Source organism: Erinaceus europaeus, chromosome 8, assembly GCF_950295315.1.
Source record: "Erinaceus europaeus chromosome 8, mEriEur2.1, whole genome shotgun sequence".
Classification (NCBI taxonomy): domain Eukaryota; kingdom Metazoa; phylum Chordata; class Mammalia; order Eulipotyphla; family Erinaceidae; genus Erinaceus; species Erinaceus europaeus.
Genome location: NC_080169.1, coordinates 43,218,317 through 43,239,033, shown reverse-complemented (window position 1 = coordinate 43,239,033; position 20,717 = coordinate 43,218,317). Strand labels below are relative to the sequence as shown.

Genomic DNA, 20,717 nt, shown 5'->3' with positions numbered 1-20,717 from the left:
ATTTCCTTCAATGCTGTGGGGACTGGCTCAAACTTAGGCACACACACAAGTTTTTTTTTTTTTTTATTTTTATTAAAGAGATATACTTCCAATTCAAACACTTAAAAAAAAAAAAAAAAGAACTGCCATACTTAAAATGTTACTTAGCTGAAATGAAACAGTCAAATGAGAATGCTGTCTGGGTAGAAATACAGTAAACATAGCAGCCCTTTACTTACGTGGCACAGGGAACAATTCTATCTCTTTGAGATACACAGGGTTCTTCCTCCTCAAGTTGTGGGCATTCTTTCTCACTACCAATAGGAAACTGCCTGATGATCCTTGTCCTTATACGAGTGCCTTTCAAGGATGCTGGATCATGGCAGGTTTTAGAGCAGGGACTCCATTCTGACCATTCTGATACTTGGCATTCTTTGGTAATTACACAGGACTGGAAGTTTATTGGGAGCTTCTCTTGCTGGCAAAAGCTACAAAAAAAAAAAAGATATTTTTATCATATAATCACAGAGAGTTTTGAACTTAGTCTTCCATACTTAAGAGTGAAATCAGTTTGGGTATTTTTATTTCTACATGGAGGTACAATTTCAATGTCATTTAAAATATATTAACATTTATAATATGTAAAAGCAGTTAGATTCAGAGCTAACATTTGTATTACCTCTTATTTGTAAAGAGTTATTAAGCCATTCATGGGAAAAAGAAAATAAAGATGATTAAACAAAATTAGTGAAACTAAATTTACCATATTGCTCACTTTGCTCAATCCAGATTTAATTTAGATTATAACAAGTCAAGAACTGTTAACATATACTATTTTCCATTATGTTTAGTTACTTACATCAACGTGCCTAATTTAATACATTCTTTTTTTTGAAGAAGAAATTTAATAAATGTTTAACTGTAGTTTAATAAAACTTAAATGATAATTATAATTTATATTTATTCAAGTACATTATTAATTTTTGTAGCTCATACCATACTAATGAATATATACATCTTGATAAAATATATTATGAGGATTATATTTATAGACTTTTCTATAAATATTTTACTATAGAGATTCTTTAACTGGACCTTCAGTATTTGTTTATAAGTATGTCAAAACTTTTTATGTATACTCCCCTACTTGAACTAGAGGGATATTGGATTCTACATTGTCATGTTTATGCATAAAAATGAAGATACTGTTATAGTCATTACTAACTAAGGACATATTCACTTAGAGGGATCTCCTAGAATTTGATGGTCTTATGTGAATTCTTAGTTGAACACTTATCCATTCTCAGTAACTGATGTTTAAAGTCACAGGCAGTCTGTCTCCATGATTAGACAACATAGCCCAATAGGAAAATGGAAAGATAATTCTTATCATTCAGGTTCTTATAACAACAGAGAAGACCAAATCCCACTTTGACTGTGTCATGTATTGAGCTTTAATGATGCATTAGGTAAGGCATTAGTAATAGAGGAAAACTTTTGTAAAAAAGCAAGTTTTTACTCCTATTATTAAATTAAGACAGCATAATGACCAAAAGATGACTTTTGTAACCTCCTTATTAAAAATTTCTATACATTTAATTTCCTCATATATATATTTTAATTTTTAAAATTTTTTATATTTATTTATTTTCCCTTTTGTTGCCCTTGTTTTTAATTGTTGTTGTAGTTATTGTTGCTGTTATTGATGTCGTTGTTAGGACAGAGAGAAATGGAGAGAGGAGGTGAAGACAGAGATGGGGAAAGAAAGATGTACATCTGTAGACCTGCTTCACCACTTGTGAAGCGACTCCCCTGCAGTTGGGGAGCTGGGGGCTCAAACCTGGATTCTTACCCCAGTCCTTGCGCATTGCCACATGCACTTAACCCGCTGCATTACTGCCCAACTCCCTCCTTCATATATTTTCTATAGAAGTTTGTTTTCATATACATATACATTTATTATCCTTTTAGTAAGTTCATTTATATGTATGGTAGAAGATTAATCATCTCTTGCAGCATTTTTGATAGTATATGGTCATAAATTAACTTGACCTGATAAAAATTGAGATGCTGATCATCTTAATAGCTCACACTGTTTATGATTAAATGAATCTTTTGAATACATGGAGAGAAAAATGATAAACATTTGATAAGCAGTCATAAAGTTGGTCTTCCTTAACTGTAATAACTTTTGGAAGAGGGCTTGGCTTTTTCTGAGACATTAGAAGTTATGATAATGGAATCACTTTAGAATACATCAGCTCCTGTGGGGTGTGAGGCTCTTATGTCAGAGCTATTCTTGGAACTACCTGATTTGTAACTAATTTTCTTATATCTAAGCAGACTAATGTTCAGTATAGTCAATGGTCATCTCAATGTGTGCAAAAATTTATTTTGTCCAAGTTCAAAACATAACTCATGTTACATAACTTCTGCTTCCATAAAAACCATTGTGGTTTTCATTTTATGGGGAAGGAGGCACCAAAAGGTTATGCAACAAGGTCAAGATTATATAGCTAGTAAGTAGTACACTAGAATTTAAACTTGAATTTTCTAAAATCAAAACTACTTCTCACTTTTCAAATGACTACAAAAATGAGTTTGAGCATCTGCTTTAACAGAGGTCAATGCCAATGTTAATAACACATTGTGAATCAACTATATTGCCATTTCACAGCCCCAGGATTTATAATTATCATCCATATGCTTTGCAAGTGGGCCACTTATCTTAAAGGAGATTTAATAAGTATTTTAGGAAAGGTTAAAATGAATACTTTTTTTTCAGATAAATGCAAACAATTTCCAATGCACCCCATACTTTGGAAAATGAAGAACAGACATTAGGACAGTACAGAAGTATCTCCTCGCCATAGTACTGGGATAATACCCAAGTGGGTGAAATGGAAGACAGCACCAACACTGAACATATATCATATATTTCTCATATACATACATATATATGACCAAGTGTCATTCATAAATTAGGAAGGGTAAAAGAGTCAGGTGGCGGCACATCCAGTTAAGCACACATAGTATGAAGTGCAAGGATACATGCAAGGATCCTGTTCAAGCTCCAGTTCCCCACCTACAGTGGGGCTGCTTCACAAATGGTGAAGCAGGTCTGCTGGTGTGTTTCTGTCTCTCTCCCTATCTCCCCTCTCCTCTCAATTTCTTTCTGTCCTATCCAATAAAGCAGAAAAACAAAATGGCTGCCAGAAGCAGTGGATTTGTAGTGCAGACACCAAGCCCTAGGAGGCAAAGTAATAATAATAATAATGATAATGATAATAAATATATAGGGTAAGATGTGAAAAATAGTATTGAACTACAACATGCATAACAATACATTGTCATACAAATTATGTATACGCATCTGTCTGTCAGGCTCTAAAGATATCCTATCAAATTTAACATTTTTGAAGCAGAGTTGACCTCTGGTAAGTGAAACTGTAGAAACAAGTGAATAGGATTGGTTGAGTGCACACTTTACCATGGTTAAGCACTCAGGTTCAAACACTGTGCCCCACGTGCAAAAGGGAACCTTCACAAATGTTGAAACAGTGCTGCAGCTTTCACTTTTTCTCTCTGTAGCTCCCCCTTCAATTTCTTTCTTTCCTACCATACAGAAAAAAATGTAAAACCAAAAACTACATGCTTATTTCAACAGATGCAGAGAAAACCTTTGACAAGTTCCAGCATTCCTTTATATTCAAAACATTAAAAAGGGATAGACAAGAAACTCTTCAAGCTAGTTAAATTGCTATACAGCATACTTATAGCCTGCATCAGACTTCAATGGGATAAACTGAAAACTTTCCCACTTCAGTCAGGTACAAGGCACAGCTACTTATTATTACCACTACTATTCAAAATAGTTGTGGAAATCCTAACCACAGCAATCAGGAAAGAAAAAGGAATAAAAGGAATACATATTGGAAGAGAAGAAGTAACTGTCACTATTTGAAGATGTTATGATTGCATATATTGAAAAATCCCAGACTCCAGTAGAAACCTCCTAGATATTATTGAACAATATAGTAAAGTGGTAGGTTGCAAAATCAATAAACAAAAATCAGTGTCATTCCTCTATGCAAAGACAAAGATAAAAACATACAGAAACCAATGCCCTTCACTATAGAAGTAAAAAAAATAAAATAAAATATTTGGTAAAATAAAAAAACTAACAAAGAAACTAAAAAACTTGTACACTGAGAATTATGAGTCACTGTTCAAGGAAACAGAAAGAGATACAAAGAAATGGGGAAATATCCCATGCTTATAGGTTGGAAGAATTAATGTCAAAATGACGATCCTACCCAGAGCCATATATAGACTTAATATCATCTCCATCAAGTTATCACCAAATTTCTTTAGAGAAACAGAACAAAAGTTACAAAAATTAATCTGAAAACAAAAAGTCCCTGGGATTGCCAAAGCAATTTTAAGAAAAAGGAAAAGGCAAGAAAGAGGCTATACTCCAGATCTATTGTAATAAAAGTTGCCTAGTACTAAAACAAAAACAGACACAAAAACCAGTGAAATAGAACTGAAGGCCCAGAAATAATACCCTAAACTTATGGACAACTTATTTTTGACAAGGGGGTCCAAAACTCTAAATAGAGGAAGGAAAGTCTCTTCATCAAGTGGTATAGGGGAAATCAGATTGAAACATGCAAACAAATGATACCATACCACCACATATTACCATGTACAAAAGTCAACTCAAAGTGGATCAAAGACATTAACACTTTTTGTTCAGGAGTGGTGTTGCTGGATCAAAAGTTATTATTTCTTTAGGACTCAACATACTGATTTCCATAGGGGCAAAACCAGTTTGCAGTCCTACTAACAGATGATCAGGGTTGCTTTTTTCTCCACATGCTGGCCAACAGTTGTCAACTTCTGGTGGACTAGAAGCTATCAAATATATTGAAGAAAATATTGGAAGAATAATTTATGATCTATGCTTCAGAAAATCTTCAAATATTTAAATCCAACAACATATAAAACAAAATCAGAATAAATTAGTGGGACTACATCAAACTTAAAAGCTTCTGCACAGCAGAGTAACATCATCCAAATAGAATGACACCCTACAACAAGGGAGAAAATATCTACACAATATGCTATAGATAAAGGACTAATTATGAAAATACATAAAGTGCTCAGTACACTGAGCACCAAAAAAATTAGCAACCCTGTTAGAAAATGAGGTGAGGACATAACAAAACCTCATTGAGGAAGATATCCAGAAGGCCAGCAGACACATGAAAAGATGCTTATCAAAAAATGCAAATAGTCAAAATAATGCAAAATTGCTTATAGAAAGGTCTTTTATTGGTAATATATATTAGTACTCATTATTTGTTTTAAAAAGTAAATAAATTATTAAAAATTTAAATAAAGACAACAATGAAATACCACTTTACACTTGTGAGAATGTCGTGCATTACAAAGAACAGTAACAACAAATGTTGGAGAGGATGTGTGGGAAAAGTTACACTTCTGTACAGCTGCTGGGAATGTAAATTGTTCCAACCCTTGTGGAAAACAGTCTGGAGATTTCTCAGAACACTAGAAATCAACTTATCCTATGATCCAGCAATCTCTCTTGGTGTTTAAGCAAAGGGAACAAAAAACAAACAAACGAAAAATGATGAAGTCATCTCCTTTACAGCATCTTAGATGGAACTAGAAGACATCATGTCACGTGAGATAAGCCAAAAAGAGGATAAATACTGAATCATCTCACTTATAAGCAGGACTTAATATATAGGGTCAGGGAGTGATAACACAAAGTGAAACCTGAACTGGGCATGGAGTATTTCACTAAAGCAAAGGACTGTGGGGAATAAGAGGAGTAAGGGGCAGAATAGAACTTCAAAGAAGTCTGTGAAGTAGCACAATGGCTTACATGAAAGATTTTCATGCTTGGTAAAGAAAAGAAAACCTTTAAAACCATGGCTCAGAAGGTGGCACAGAAGGTAGACCATCTGACCTGTGAGCTTGAGTTCTGAAATTCAATCCCCAGCACATGCCAAAGTGATGTTCTGGCTTTATCTATTTCACTCCCCCTCTCATAAATAAATAAATAATTTACTCGAAAAAGAAAATTTTAATTAAAAAACATTGTTCAAAGTAGAGAAGTTTAAATATGATATAACCAAATTAACATCGTACTCAATGATAGTAAAATGAAAGCTTCACTCGCAAAACCTAAAATTAGGAAAAGATATCTCTCCTCTTACCACTAATATTCAATACACTTATGAATTTTTTCCAAAGCAATCATACAATAAAATATAATAAACTATCAAAATTGGAAAGAGGTTAAGTTCTTATTTGCAGGTGCCATGATAATATGTATAAAAATTCTAAAATTAATGACTATAATTAACAATAATTATAGTCAATAATTATAATTATAATTCCAAATTAATGACTATAAATTAACAATAAATAAACAAAAAAGGTGACAGGGTGAAAAATCAATATACATAAATTTCTGAAATTTCTCTACACAAAGGACTAGTCAGTAGAAAGAATACAACTGAATTGAAAACGATAAAATACATTGGAATAAATCTTACAAAAGAGAGACTATACTTATAAGTTTTCGAATTCAGACAGCTCAAAGACATATAAAATGCTCCATACCATTTATTATTAGAGAATTGCAAATTCAAACCACACTGAAATTCTATTTCATAATTCTAAGAATGTCATACAGCAGCAAAAATAGTGGCAATTGCTCACTAGTGGACAGCCTGGTACTGGAAAAAAAAATAGGCAAACAGACCAGTGGAACAGAATTGAAAGCCCAGAACTAAAACCCCACACTTATGGACATCAAATCTTTGATAAGGGGGCCCAAAGTATTAAGTGGAGAAAGGAAGCTTTCTTCAATAAATGGTGCTGGGAAAACTTGGTTGAAATATGCAGAAGAATGAAACTGAACCACTTTATCTCACCAGAAACAAAATTCAACCCCAAATGGATCAAGGACCTGGATGTTAGACCGGAAGCTATCAAACACTTAGAGGAAAACATTGGTGGAACACTTTCCCACCTAAACCTTAAGGATATCTTTAATGATACAAACGCAATTGCATGGAAGACTAAAACAGAAACAAATCAGTGGGACTACATCAAATTGAAAAGCTTCTGCACAGCCAAAGAAACTATCACAGAAACAAAGAGACCCCTCACAGAATGGGAGAAGACTGTCACATGCCATTCAGCAGACAAGAGACTAATCACCAAAATATACAAAGAGCTCAGCAAACTTAACAATGAAAAAATCAAATGACCCCATCCAAAAATGGGCAGAGGATATGAACAGAATATTCACTACAGAAGAGATCCAAGAGGTTAACAAACAGATGGAAAATCAGGCCACTGATTGTCAGAGAAATGCAAATAAAGACAACATTGAGATACCACCTCACCCCTGTGAGAATAACATACTTCAAAAAGGACAGCAGCAACAAATGCTGGAGAGTCTGTAGGGACAATGGAGCCCTTCTGCACTGCTGGTGGGAATGTAAATTGGTCCAACCTCTGTGGAGAGCCATCTGGAGAACTCTCACAAGGCTAGACATGGACCTTCCATATGATCCAGTAATTCCTCTCCTGGAGATATACCTCAAGGACTCCTTAATACCCGATCAAAAAGATATGTGTACACCTATGTTCATAGCAGCACAATTCGTAATAGCTAAAACCTGGAAGCAAACCAGGTGTCCAACAACAAATGAGTAGTTGAGAATGCTGTGGTATATATAAACAATGTAATACTATGCAGCTATTGAGAACAATTAACCCACCTTTTCTGACTCATCTTGGATGAATGATTTGATATATAGAAACCCCTAAGCCTCAGAAACACAACTATTTGTAGCTCTCTCATGAATCTCAACAGACTCTGATGATTACATAAGACTTTTCAGAAATGAAAACATTTCAACACTTAAGAACACAGTGCCTATTAACAAGATGCATAGCAGTATGTCTTTTCAAGGACAGAACTTCACCAGCAGTTAAGTATTGTAGATGTCTCAATTCCAATTTCTCTCTTCCTTTCTATCTCCCTTTACTTCTCAATTTCTCTCTGTTCTATGATATGAGAGAAAGAATAAATGGCTGCTAAGATCAGTGGATTTATTGTATAGGTACCAAGGCCTAGTAATAACACTGGTGGTAAAATAATACTGGGATGCATTTATTTTCTTTAGAAATTGATATATATATATATATATATATATATATATATATATATATATATATATATATGACTACCAAGAAAACTATCTAGTTGTCTGATAGGAAATGATGAATGTTGTATTCACTATCAAAGGAATCAAAACATCCCTAAACTGTCACTCTTGAATTGCATGATGGATGAAACAGTGGGTATTCTGCTCCACAGATTTTCTTTTATTTTATTTTTTATGATCACAGGATTTTTTTTATTATTATCTTTATTTATTTATTGGGTAGAGAAGCCAGAAATTGAGGAGGAATGGAGAAGTAGAGAGGGAGAGAGACCTGAAGCACTGCTTCACCTCTTGCAAAGTTTCCCCCCTGCAGATGGGGACCTGGGGTTGGAACCCAGGTCCTTGCACATTGAAATAGGTGCACTCAACCAGGTGTTCCACCCCTCACCCCCCAGATTTTCTATATGCTAAAACTGTCTATTGTAAAAAGATATACATTGTGGGGAACTGCGAAGCTGAGGGTTGAGCATGGTGAGGACCACCTGTCGAAAAACGGTGCCTGGAGGTACCCCATCAGCCTCCCCCACCCAGGGTACAGCAAGAGGGCCTTGGCTCTCCAGGGCTTCATCCTCCTTATCAGCCTCCCCTACCTTACAAGGGCCCCGCATTCTCCTTATGTTAACATACTAGTTCACTTCCTTGTTCTCAGACGATTGTTCTGCTCAGTCAAACAGTAACCAGAAAGACCCACACTCTCTCTACCTCTCTCCCTGTGTACCTACTGATAATCCCACTCCTTCATTTCCGACCAGCTCAGCAATTACTGGAAAACCCCCCACCCTTTCTCAACTTCCTAATGCTTTAACCAAATAAGGTAAAACAAACTACCTCCTCCCACCACCGTTTTGCATCCTCTTACCACCCTTTAAATATTCTGTTCTGCTGTTCAATAAATGGGCTATTTGCTGCCAGAGCCCCCTGGGGTGATCTCTGGTCTCCTCTCTTGCCCTGGGTTGCAGAGGTACCTCAGCGTGCCACCCCAGCTGCAGTCTCCGGACAAGTCTCCGGTGGCCAACAGGACGGTCATGCAGAGAGCTGGACCCAAGATAGGCCCCTACGAGAAACTCAACAATACATCACTTTCTTCAATTAAGGATGCTTAGATTTTATAACCTAACCAATCTAAACTCCCTTGGTTTGCATTTTCAGACTGGATATTAAAAGAAAAAACTCCCCATGTCCAATTAGGTCCAATCTACCTATGTACAAATTTAAATTTCCAATAATTTATTTAATTAATAGTTTAAAACTTATCTATGCACATATAAGTTTCTCACTGTATCCTCTTCACAGAATTTGGCAATTTTGATATTAATTCTTATAGAAGCAAAATACGTGTGTAGTCAAATCATTTTTCTCTTAACAGAGTTTTTTTTCCCTTTTACTTTGATGTTTGAAAATCTTTTGTTGACCTGTCAAGGACTTTTGCCAAATGGTGTCACCTACCAGCTGGAGTGATCATATGCTCCCTATTAAAGCTAAGGACCATGTTGCTGGTCAGCAGCTGAATGTGAGACTATCAGCACAGCACGTATTTAGTGATGGGATAAACTGCTATAGCAATGAGGCTTCCCTTGAAGGGCTAGTGCATTCAGCTTCTATCCTTTTGCACAGTGAACATTTGCACGCAGCTGCTTTCTTATCACCCCTGGTGTTCCAGACGATGAACCATAATGAGAATTCATGGCATTATCCCAAAGCTCCCCCAAGTGAAAACTCTAGATAGCTTCATGAGACAGGGTAAAAACTACCTATCGGACTTTTAACATGGTGTTATACAGCATGATTGATTCTAGCACTCTCTTTCATCAAAGACATTCTTCAGTATTAAGGAATTTTTAAGATTCAGGTTAAACAGAAAGAGAAGGAAAATACAAGTGCAGGGATATCAGAAGCATCAATTATTTAATAGGATAACTACAAAGTATCAGTACAAACATTGATTAGCTGTCATAACTCTTGTGATGAAAAGGAGAGTGAAACCAAGTTTACTATATCAAAATTGAAGGGTGGATGATAATGTTAAGAAGAATCATCGGAGTAACTATTCTGAAAACTACTTGCAAATAGTGAATCCCAAGAAACACTAAGTATAATATATAATGGCAAAGATGAGACAAGCACCTATTAAAGCTTAACTTTTATCATTATTTTCTCCTTTGGAAGATAGCCAAGGTTTTTAAAGACTATTTTTCTAAACCTCTGACACACAAAATGATACTTAATGTGCTACTACTTTTTAATTTATTCTAATTTGAGTATTTGGCATATTTTCTCCCCAACTAGATTTTATACTTCCTCAAATATTACAACTTCAGTTTTATTATTCACTGTTTATTTTGATTTAATACTAATCTGGAAATATTCAACATACTCAAAGTTGATAAACCACAAGATATAAACAATTAAACAGAAATAAATCATTATCAATGCAATAAATAAAGAGTAATTTAGCCCAATCTTGGAAGATAACTAAAAGCCCAACAACAGATGATTGTATAAGAAAATTATGATATTCACAATGGAATATAACTCAGCTGTTAAAAAGTATCGTCTCCTTTACCTTATCTTGGTTGGAACTTGAAGGAATCATGTTAAGTGTGACAAGTCAAAAAGAGAAGAAAAATACGAGATGATCTCACTCATAGGTGGATCTTAAGCAAAAACAGAAAAGGAAAAAGCTAAGTAAAATTTGAATTTGGTTTGTTGTATTGCACTGAAGACTTAGGGAAGGAGAAAAAGGAGATGGTGTATTAGGGTCCTAGTATATGATGGTGGTAAAAGGAACCAAGCTGGGTTTGTGAATGCTTTGTAGACACTTATCACAGGGAAATGAGAGATTGTATCTCTGTATCAGCAATTGTACTGTAATCTACTAACCTCCCCCACCAAAAAGAGAGAGAGAAAAATGAGTTATTCATATGTAATGAAACTGGCAATGACATTTTACATTTTAAGATATGAAAAATTCTTGGGACATAAACTTTGAAATATCCTCCCCAATATTCAAAAATTCTTCAATAAATTCTTGAAATAATCTGGTGAAGAGTGCAGTTTGCTTAGTTCTTTTGAATTGAGGAAAATGGGAAAGGGGAGTTGTTGGGAACATGTGTAAGCCTCTCTCTTAGGGAGAACCACCCCCATCCCTGGATGGAAGTCTGAGAAGATAACCTCTTGGTAAGTCTCTCTCAACCGAGGTGAGCAGAAGGGGGGAAACTCAAGACTTGGTTCTTTCCTTCTTGACTCTCAGGCCCATAGAAGACCCAGTACTTCCCTCCATTAACCACAGGCCACATGGCCACAGATTCACTTATTCAAAGTCACCTTCTGATCACAGAAGAACACACTTTTTCACACACTTCATCACACACCTCATACCCCAGACGAGAGAAATTCCAAACTATATGGCCTTTTGATATTCATCTTCTCTCTGTCTCACCCTACGGGTTTAACCCCTATGCTTCTCTCAAATACCTTTGGATAATTAAGTTGCTTGTGTCATGGAGAATAACTGTCTTGTATCTCATCAATTCCTGTCATACCAGCCCCCTACCTTAGGGGCATGCTGACTGTTAAGAAACCTGTAATTTCTGACATATTTCAACAATAATGATCTCCATTGCTTTTCTATTTAACTCATGTCCATTTTGCTAATAAATGGACTCTAGGATTCTGGAATTCTAGGACTCAGATTCTAGGCACGCTAAGAGTCCCCTGGTGTCTTTTACTTCGTGTCACCCCTGTCGTGAGTGAGAAAGAACCAGCCCGTTACCTTTCCCCTGGAGACCACCCCACCGGAGAGGGAGAAAGATACCCCGAAAGGGAGTCATTTAAAAGAAGCGAATCCTATTTGCTCTTTTAGTGTCTTCTCAAAGACTTCAAAATTTGTAGGGAAGAAACCAGTATATTCAGAAATAAGAATTAAAAATCAACATCCTGGGAAAAATGCAATAAACAAGAAAAATTATGTTATTGCAGTTACAGAGATTTAAACTTGAATATTTTTCAACTTAACCAGAAAGTGTCTAGGATTGGCCATATTTTTTACCTCATTTTTGCTATATAAATCTGCATCGATAACTTCAAAGTTATTCTTTTTAATGGTACAAATTTATTTGGTTGATATTTAGCTACATGGAAGAAAATACTTAGATGAATTAATAAAAAGAAGAGTGAAAATATTTGCTTTTTAATACTTTATTTTTTTATGAGAGACAGATGGAGAGAAACAGAAGCAGGAAAATTCTCTGGCACACGTGCTGCAAGGGATCAAAGTTGGAACCTAAGAATCCAGCACTTTATCCTCTACACCAATTCCTGGACTGCCAGAAAATATTTGTTAAATACCTATTTGTAAGACATAGAGTACGTCACAATATAAAATGAAGTCTGTCCTTGACTTTTAAACACTACAGATGTGAAATCATATTACTTTTATACAATTGTACCTATTTGTTAAAAAAAAATTTAAATCTCATGACATATACTTTCTACTGCAAGTATCAGTGAATAGCTAATTAAACCAACATTATAGTGAACTAAGATAATTAATCCAATTTTTATTTTATAGAAGGAAAACAATTTCATAAATATATGTAGATGACAGTTAAGTACAGAGATTTTCATTTAGAGGAGAGTAGATTGATTATATTATGCTGTTTTTATTATGCTGTATATTCTATAATAACTGGTTAATAGGGCTATTCCTCAGAGTATTTTAATTCTGATATTATTTGATATTAATATACAGAGAATACTTATCATATTACTTGTGAAAATAACTGTTGTACACTAAGTGCAAACAAGATTATAAGTATTAATGATAAATTGTATTAATATCAATAATAACCATCATAGTTTATCTAATGACTTATTGGGAATTAAATATCATTATTTGTTCAGAAAAGCTATTATGTACACAGTTTGTAATTAAATTTATAGATTTAATAATACAATAACAATTTATTAATCTTTAAACTTCCTTAATCAAAGCAATATAAATAAGCATGGAAGAATGTTAAAATCAGTAAACTAATCTAACATGCATTTCTTTAATTATCCATAAAATTACCACAGTATTACAAAGTACAAGTATGCATTTATATATTTTGTTCTTCTTTAAAAGAATAAAGACAATACTTTCAAATGACTTCTATTTAACAGTGATGGTAAACTCAGAAATATTAAGCTATCCTTCAAATTCACAAAATTGCTGTCACTGAGAGTTCCTTCAAGCTCTTATTGGCATTTTAGGGCTCACTGAGAGGCCTTAAACCCATAGTAGGTCAGTTCCTGCAGTGCAAAGTTATAATATTCTGAATTGCCTAAGAGAAATGCATTAGGTTTTGCTGCTGGTATCATTTTCCTCCAGTTGACTCCTGAATTGCCTTTAGATAATTCTCCTCATTATTTTCATAGAAAATGCCAGAAAGGGGCCAGGTGGTGGCACACCTGGTCAAGCACAGACACTACAGTGCTCAAGGACCTGGGTTCAAGCCCTGGAAAGCTTCATACATGGAGAAGCAGGGCTCCAAATGTTTCTCTGTCTCTTTTCCTCTCTATCTTCCCCTCCCCTCTCAATTGATCTCTACCTCTATCCAATAATAAATAAACAAATAAATAAATAAATAAGAAAGAAACTGCCAGAAGTAGTTTTCACTATAGTTATCTCTGAAATAATAGGGCATATACTAGAACCCTTCCATGGCAGAGTAGTACTCTTCCGATACCACCACCTTAAAGTAGGCAATCAATTCAATAAAACTTGTGTCTCATACCCTAGAAAATGAAGAAGTCCTATGGGAAGGTCTCCTGTTATATATGAAGAGAACAAAAATTGTTTTAAAGAATTATTCTCATCTATCTGTCTCTGTCTACCTCTCTATCTGGCATCTATCTACCTAGCACCTATTGGTCTATGCTATGCTGGGGATTTAACTCAGGGGCTCATGCATATGTTTCACTGATTTCTTGCATCAATATCTATACATGTACATATATATGGAGAGAAGGGGGAAGAGGGAGGGAGACCAAAGCACCACTCTATCATCTAATGAATTACAACAGTCACCATCCTTCATTTTCCCACCCATAGGGCATTGGAGATCAGGCCCAGGGCCTCATGCATGACATGCATGCACTCTACCTTTAACGTACCTTCTCAGAATTGATCCATTTTTATACTCTAAAAGTCAGTATGAAGAACTGATATGTCAATGTCCTGATATTTACTATTTTTAAGTGTTTACTATATTTTTAAGAAAAATCATAGGTAAAGGAATACATACCCCAGGAATCTCTAGTTCAAGAACACCTATATGACTTTGACTACAGGAAATGCCTATCTTTATGGATCTACCTGACAATCCCCATGTCCAGCAGAGAAGCAATTACAGAAGCCAGACTTCTTAACCTTCTGCACCCCACAATGATCCTGGGTCCAAACTCCTGGAGGGATAATGAATAGGGAATGTATCACATCCAATGGGGGGATGTGATACAGAACTCTGGTGGTGGGGATTGTATGGAATTGTATACCTCTTATCTTACAATCTTATCAATCACTATTAAATCAGAAAAAAAAAGAAAGACAGAAAGAAAGAAATGTCTGTCTTTAACTATTCAAATCACAAAGCACTGTGGGAACATAAATTGGACAATCATGAGCAGAAACGGGTGGAGGCTACAAGGTCCTTAAATATCCCAAAGGTCTTCATCTTGCTCTTTTTGTGTGCTGCTCTTCTTGAATCTCACTTCCCCTGGGGGAGAATGTATTGTCTCTCCCCATTCCTTAAAAAAATGTGTTGTGGCGAGGGTAAAAGGAGGAAGCATAAATAATCATCTTGAATAATGTATATTCAAAGTATCAAATGTAAGAAATATCTGGCAACTTTCTACCAGTATTTCTTATCACTCTCTCTTACTGGATTTGTGTTGCTCTCTTTATTAATGAGTACTGCTCTCTTATTATTCAATAGTCTACCAAGGTCTGAGTATCCATATATTGTGGATTGATCATCAAAGAAGACATAAATTAGAAATTGTTGCTACTACTGGCACTCATGTGGAGTGGCTCCAACCAGGGGGTAAGCCTCCAAACCTCCCTCACCGGTTCTAGGGACCATGCCACTCAGAAAGCGACATCAGGGAATATTCTGGTACGAACATTCATTTATTGGGAGAAGAGTACAGGTCTTTATACTGAGTTAAACAAAGAACATTTTTCACATATGTCAGAAATTACAGATTTCTTAAAGGTCAGCTTGCCCCTATGGTAGGGGGCTGGTATGACAAGAATTGATGAGATACATAAAGGTCAAAACGATTAGTCTCTATGATGCAGGCGAGTTAATTATCCAAAGGTATTTGAGAGAAGCATAGGGGTTAAACCAGTAAGGTGAGGTAGAGAAGAAGAAAAACAAAACTTGATGTAAATCACAGATATCAAAGGGCACAAGGAAATAGAATTTAGGGTTTTCATTGCCTGGTGTTGGGGAGGTGTATGATAGAGTGTGTTCTCCTTTATGATCAAAAGGTGAGGTGGATGTGTGAAATTTGAGTGAACCTTAAAGCAGGCAGCCATTTGGCCTGATGCTAACAGGGGAAACTAAGTGTGAGAGGCTTGCAGGCTTTTTGTGAGCTTGAGAGGCTGACAAGGAGAAACTGAGTCTGGGAGACTTTTCCCTCTTGGCTCATCTCTATAAGGAGAGAAGCTAACAAGTGGGGTATCTTTCCAGACGTCCATCCAGGGATGGGAGAGCTCCCCTAAGCTCTACCAAGCTTTCACATAGTCCCACATGCTACTGTTTCTTGTTTTTCATATAATAATCCCACAGGACAACTACATGAATGATGATGAATATATTGAACATATATGATGAAACAACTCTTCTTTTGTAATTAAAGATTCAGTCTACCATCTGTTGCATAACTGTTCCTCCCAGAATTTAATGATGCATCAGTACTTAATTTTGTAGCTAATATTGATAACATAAGGTGCATTGTTTTAGGTGCAAGCAAAATCTTATCTTTGCCAGTGAGGCTCTGTGATTCAGGAGCCAATCCTGAAGTGATGGCACATGAAACTGACTGACATCTAGGAAACATGGACTTCAAATACACAATAAAAGCCTTCAAACTAAAGGCAGTTTTTTAGACATCTTGTGATTAATTTATGACAATTGGTACCATGCATATTAACCAAGTTCAGAGTTGCTGGCAAAACATCATAATGAGCTAGATGCTTATTTATTTCACTCAAGGCCATATAAAGGATGCCAATCTATACAGTTTATTTAGTAAGTGAATCATATCAAAGAAACTAATTTTTGTGTATTTCTTCTCTAAACTCCAACGCATTCTTCCGAATACTATACCTCTCTTGTGTTAGGAGAAGCAAAGCACAACACATTGTCTTTCACTTTGGTTGTCACATGCTTGAGTTTGTTGGCACCCACACACCTCACTGATTGAAAATCCCTTAGATTTATATTTCATCTATTTCTCACTTTTTTATGCTTACGTGTTTTACTACATACTCTATGGTCCTTATTCACTTTGATTAAAAATTTTTATTGGTTGTATTGCACCAAAGCAAAGGACCCTGGAGAAGGAGGACAGCAAAAGGAATGGGGGAACTGGAGCTTTCAGGTCTTGGTATACAGTGGATCTAATTTTGGGGTAAGAGTGTTTTATGGACACCTATCTTGGTGAGATGAGAAATTTTCCTACTCACGTGCCAACAACTATATTGTAAACAATCAACTTTCCAATAAAAAAAATATATCGGCAGAATGAGGTGATGAAGCACCTGATTGAACATACATGTTCAAGTCCCTGGTCCCCACCTACAGTGAAGCAGTAAAGCAGATGTGTCTATCTTTCTCTTTCCTTCTTTCCTTCCCCTCTCATATCCAATTACTAACCAGGCCTGACCCTGCTTAGCTTCTGCGATCAGGCAAGATCTTATATGTTCAGAGTGGTATTATTATTGTAGACTTCCCTTCCCCATCAATTTCTCTGTCCTATAAAATAAAAAGAAAGGGTGAATAAATGGCCACCATGAGCAGTAGATTCATTATGTAGGCAATAACCCTGGGAGTCAATATATTGCCAAATGGGAAAAGAAAATTGAGTGTTCATTGAAAGAACTAACTCATATATCAGCTATGGCCTTATAACCAATTATAGGGCTGTAATACATCTTTTGTCCTATTTTTAAATTTTATATAAGTATTTACACTAATCATACTGATATTTCCTTATTATTCCTTAAATTATATGTAGTGCAAGCAGGTCATGGAAAGTACCATGATATGTATATTTGAGTTGTAACTGAGTTAGAGAAAGAATAAATATCAACAAGGATGACAGAATTTATCTACTAAAGAACTATATATTCTACAGCCATACCACCCTGAACATGCCCAATGTCATCTGATCTCAGAAGAGAATAGGTGAGAATAGGTGAATAGAGAATAGGTGAGCTTTTCTTTTAACAATGAACTGTAATTTCAACAGTATATTGTTACCACTGATATTTTGAAATACTAGAATACAACCAAAGTATTACAAATATTGAGTCTACAAAGAAGGGGCAACCATCATGTCAAATACCACAGAATGTCTCATTCTACCATATTTTAATCTCCATAAGACATGTTTATTTTTTAATTTCTTTATTGTCATCAGGGTTATTGCTAGGACTTGGTGCCTAGACAGCAAATCCACTGCTCTCACTCACAATTTTTCTTTATCCATTCCTTCCTTTTCCTATCTTTTCTTTCTCTCTCCCTATCACTTTCTCTGTTCTTCTTGCTAGAAAAGTACTGAGAAGGAAAGAAGAAACAAAGAGGGAAAGAGGAAGAGAGACACCTACAGCACTGCTTCACCACTTGTGAAGCTTGCTCTTTGCGGGTGGGAACCAGGGACTTGAACCCAGCTCCTTGCAACACTGTAACATGTGCTCTCTCCCAGGTATACCATCTTTCAGATCCTAAAGCATATCTTTTGTACAACAGAGGCTATAGAGTTGTACATATCCCTTGCTTCCTTGTAGATGAGTTCCATGAGTTCTTAGACTCCACAAAATAAATACAGGTGTATTTAACTGGAAAGAATACAAACATAACAATATTCAATTTAAGAGCTCTAATCAGGCTGTCAGAGAGCTTAACTGAGCTAGTGCCATATGCAAGACTCAAGGATAAATTCAGACCCCAGAGCATTGGGGGGAGCTTTGGTGCTGGTATTCTCCCCTCACAACTTCCCCCACTTTTCTCTCAATATGAAAAAAAAATCAGTTTGAAGCAGTGAAGTCCTGGTGAGGAAAAGAACAAAATAAAGTATAGTCATTTTAGAGGAAAGCACATAGTCATAGAGGTTTTAGTTTATTCTTCTCCATGGAAATTCTGTCTGACCTGTCCTTCATAGAGTTGGGTGGTTCTCCCAGCTGGACTTATTTTAGCTAAATTAGTTTCCCAGACACTCCTGGGAGTGCTGTGCTTTTTATATTGATGATAATAAATTCTTCTTTTGCTTCTGAAATGACAGTTGGGGGCTGAGTTTTCTTATAAATAAGAAAACTGGCCAGCATAGTCTTTTTTTAGTAGACCCACTTTAGTCTATAATTGCTCCTTAGACCACATTTTCTATTATTTATAAGTGATTTTCCATATTTCAACTTGATTATTTTAGTACAAGATTATATATTTTCTTTCAGTTATCTTTCAGTTTTCAGCTTCTAATTGTAATATGCAGTTATAGTAAATATAGTCTCTCTGAAATGAGTGAGAAAATATTGATTTAATCCAGAGTTGTCTGGCCTCACATAGTATACACTATAAACTGCATTATATAATGTTTGTCTCTGATTTCCTCAGTAATTTTAATTACTTTAAAGGAGATATGCATCCATATATTCAGTAATATTTATGATCTTCGTATTTCTTTCCTTAATTAATGCTAGCAAATTTTCTCAGGAATATTCATTGTACTGTATAAGTAGGTTCTACATTTATTTATTAAATTAATGCCCTACTAAATTCCTATTAATTATTAATGTAATACTATATTATATGAATAAAGTTTCTTTTTACCCACTGCTGTACTTTTGTTTCATACTAAATTTTTAACTTTTTTTTTTTTTTTTTTTACCAGAACTGTGCTCAGCTCTGGCTTATGGTGATGCAGGGGGTTAAACCTGGGACTTTGGAATCTCAGGCACAAGAGTCATGTTGCATAACCATTATGCTATCTACCCTCTGCCCTCATACTAAATTTTTAGATAAAAATTTGCAATTCCTTAATCTTTATGTGCATCTTTGTACCAATATAGATACATCATTAACATGATGACAAGTCTCAGTGACTTCTGACACTTTACTTTTTTCATGAAGTTGTCACAGTTCTCTATTTCTCTACTTTTAAGAGGAAAATGAATCAGCACAAAATGTACCTGAAATTTACTTCAAAATGGTGTTCCAATTTCATTGCTCTCATTGCACAAAATCAGACATATAATAATATCTTGTAAGAGGACATAAGTGGATTTAACAATAAATCATATGCCCTGCAGTAACAATGTGATCTGACAATTTTTATTTGAGACTATCTAGAGTGACAGTAATAAAAACTCCATACAAGAATGAAAGTTTAAATGGATTCAAAGTTGGTAGCCCACACATTTTCATTTATCTTATTCAATGTAAGTAGGCCAGAAAAAGTGGCTTCCAGCAGCACTGATTAAATTGCTAAATTATTTTATTCACTTAAAGTGAAGAATTTGAGAACTAATAAAATTCTTTCAATTTGTCACTTTTGGTGCCTTCTCACTTTGATCAGCTCCATGCTTAGTTCCCCCAATGTTTAGTTTCACCATAACCCATAGTTACGAGGAAAACCTAATTCTTTTGCTGCTCTCATTGCTTTCTTGATAAAATGCACTAATTACAGCATTAATTTTTTTTCTTACTAGAGAAAAAAAGCAAAAGGGTAAACACTAAACAGTAAAATGAGAAGAAGGTGGCTATAAATTCTTACAGGTTATTGAGTCTCATTCTCTAACAATCATTAATCTAAATGCTTTATCTTTAAAAAGTAATTATGATCTTATTCTTCATAGAGGGAACAAAAACCTTTTGAATAAGTAATGTTTATATACACACACACACATATATATAATATACATATATATATACACACAGAGTATATTAGTGTGTTATTCAAGAGAACTGCAAGCAGTCTAAAGCAAGATGTTTAATAAACTCAGCATGTCCTCTAGAAAAAAAAAATCTATCTGATTCATAGGACTTCAATCTCTGTTGAATTGGTTTAGAATATTACTTTTTAAACTTAGCCTCCAACATTCACCAGTAATAGAGTAAACAAGTACATGTAGAATACACACACACACACACACACACACACACACACACACACACAGATGCTTTTTTTCCTGGGATT

At 35.2% G+C, this 20,717-nt stretch overlaps 1 protein-coding gene and 1 long non-coding RNA gene across 2 annotated transcripts in view; one reads left to right on the top strand and one right to left on the bottom strand.

Moving 5' to 3' along the window:
• Positions 1–20,717, bottom strand: part of THSD7A (thrombospondin type 1 domain containing 7A) — a 581,601-nt gene that overhangs the window by 279,958 nt on the left and 280,926 nt on the right. The window contains exon 3 of the mRNA XM_007536219.3: positions 219–467. Within this exon, the coding sequence (XP_007536281.2) occupies positions 219–467 (249 nt within the window). The remainder of the gene's footprint in view (positions 1–218; positions 468–20,717) is intronic.
• LOC132539895 (uncharacterized) overlaps positions 1–20,717 on the top strand; it is a 375,892-nt gene that overhangs the window by 316,731 nt on the left and 38,444 nt on the right. The window lies entirely within an intron of this gene.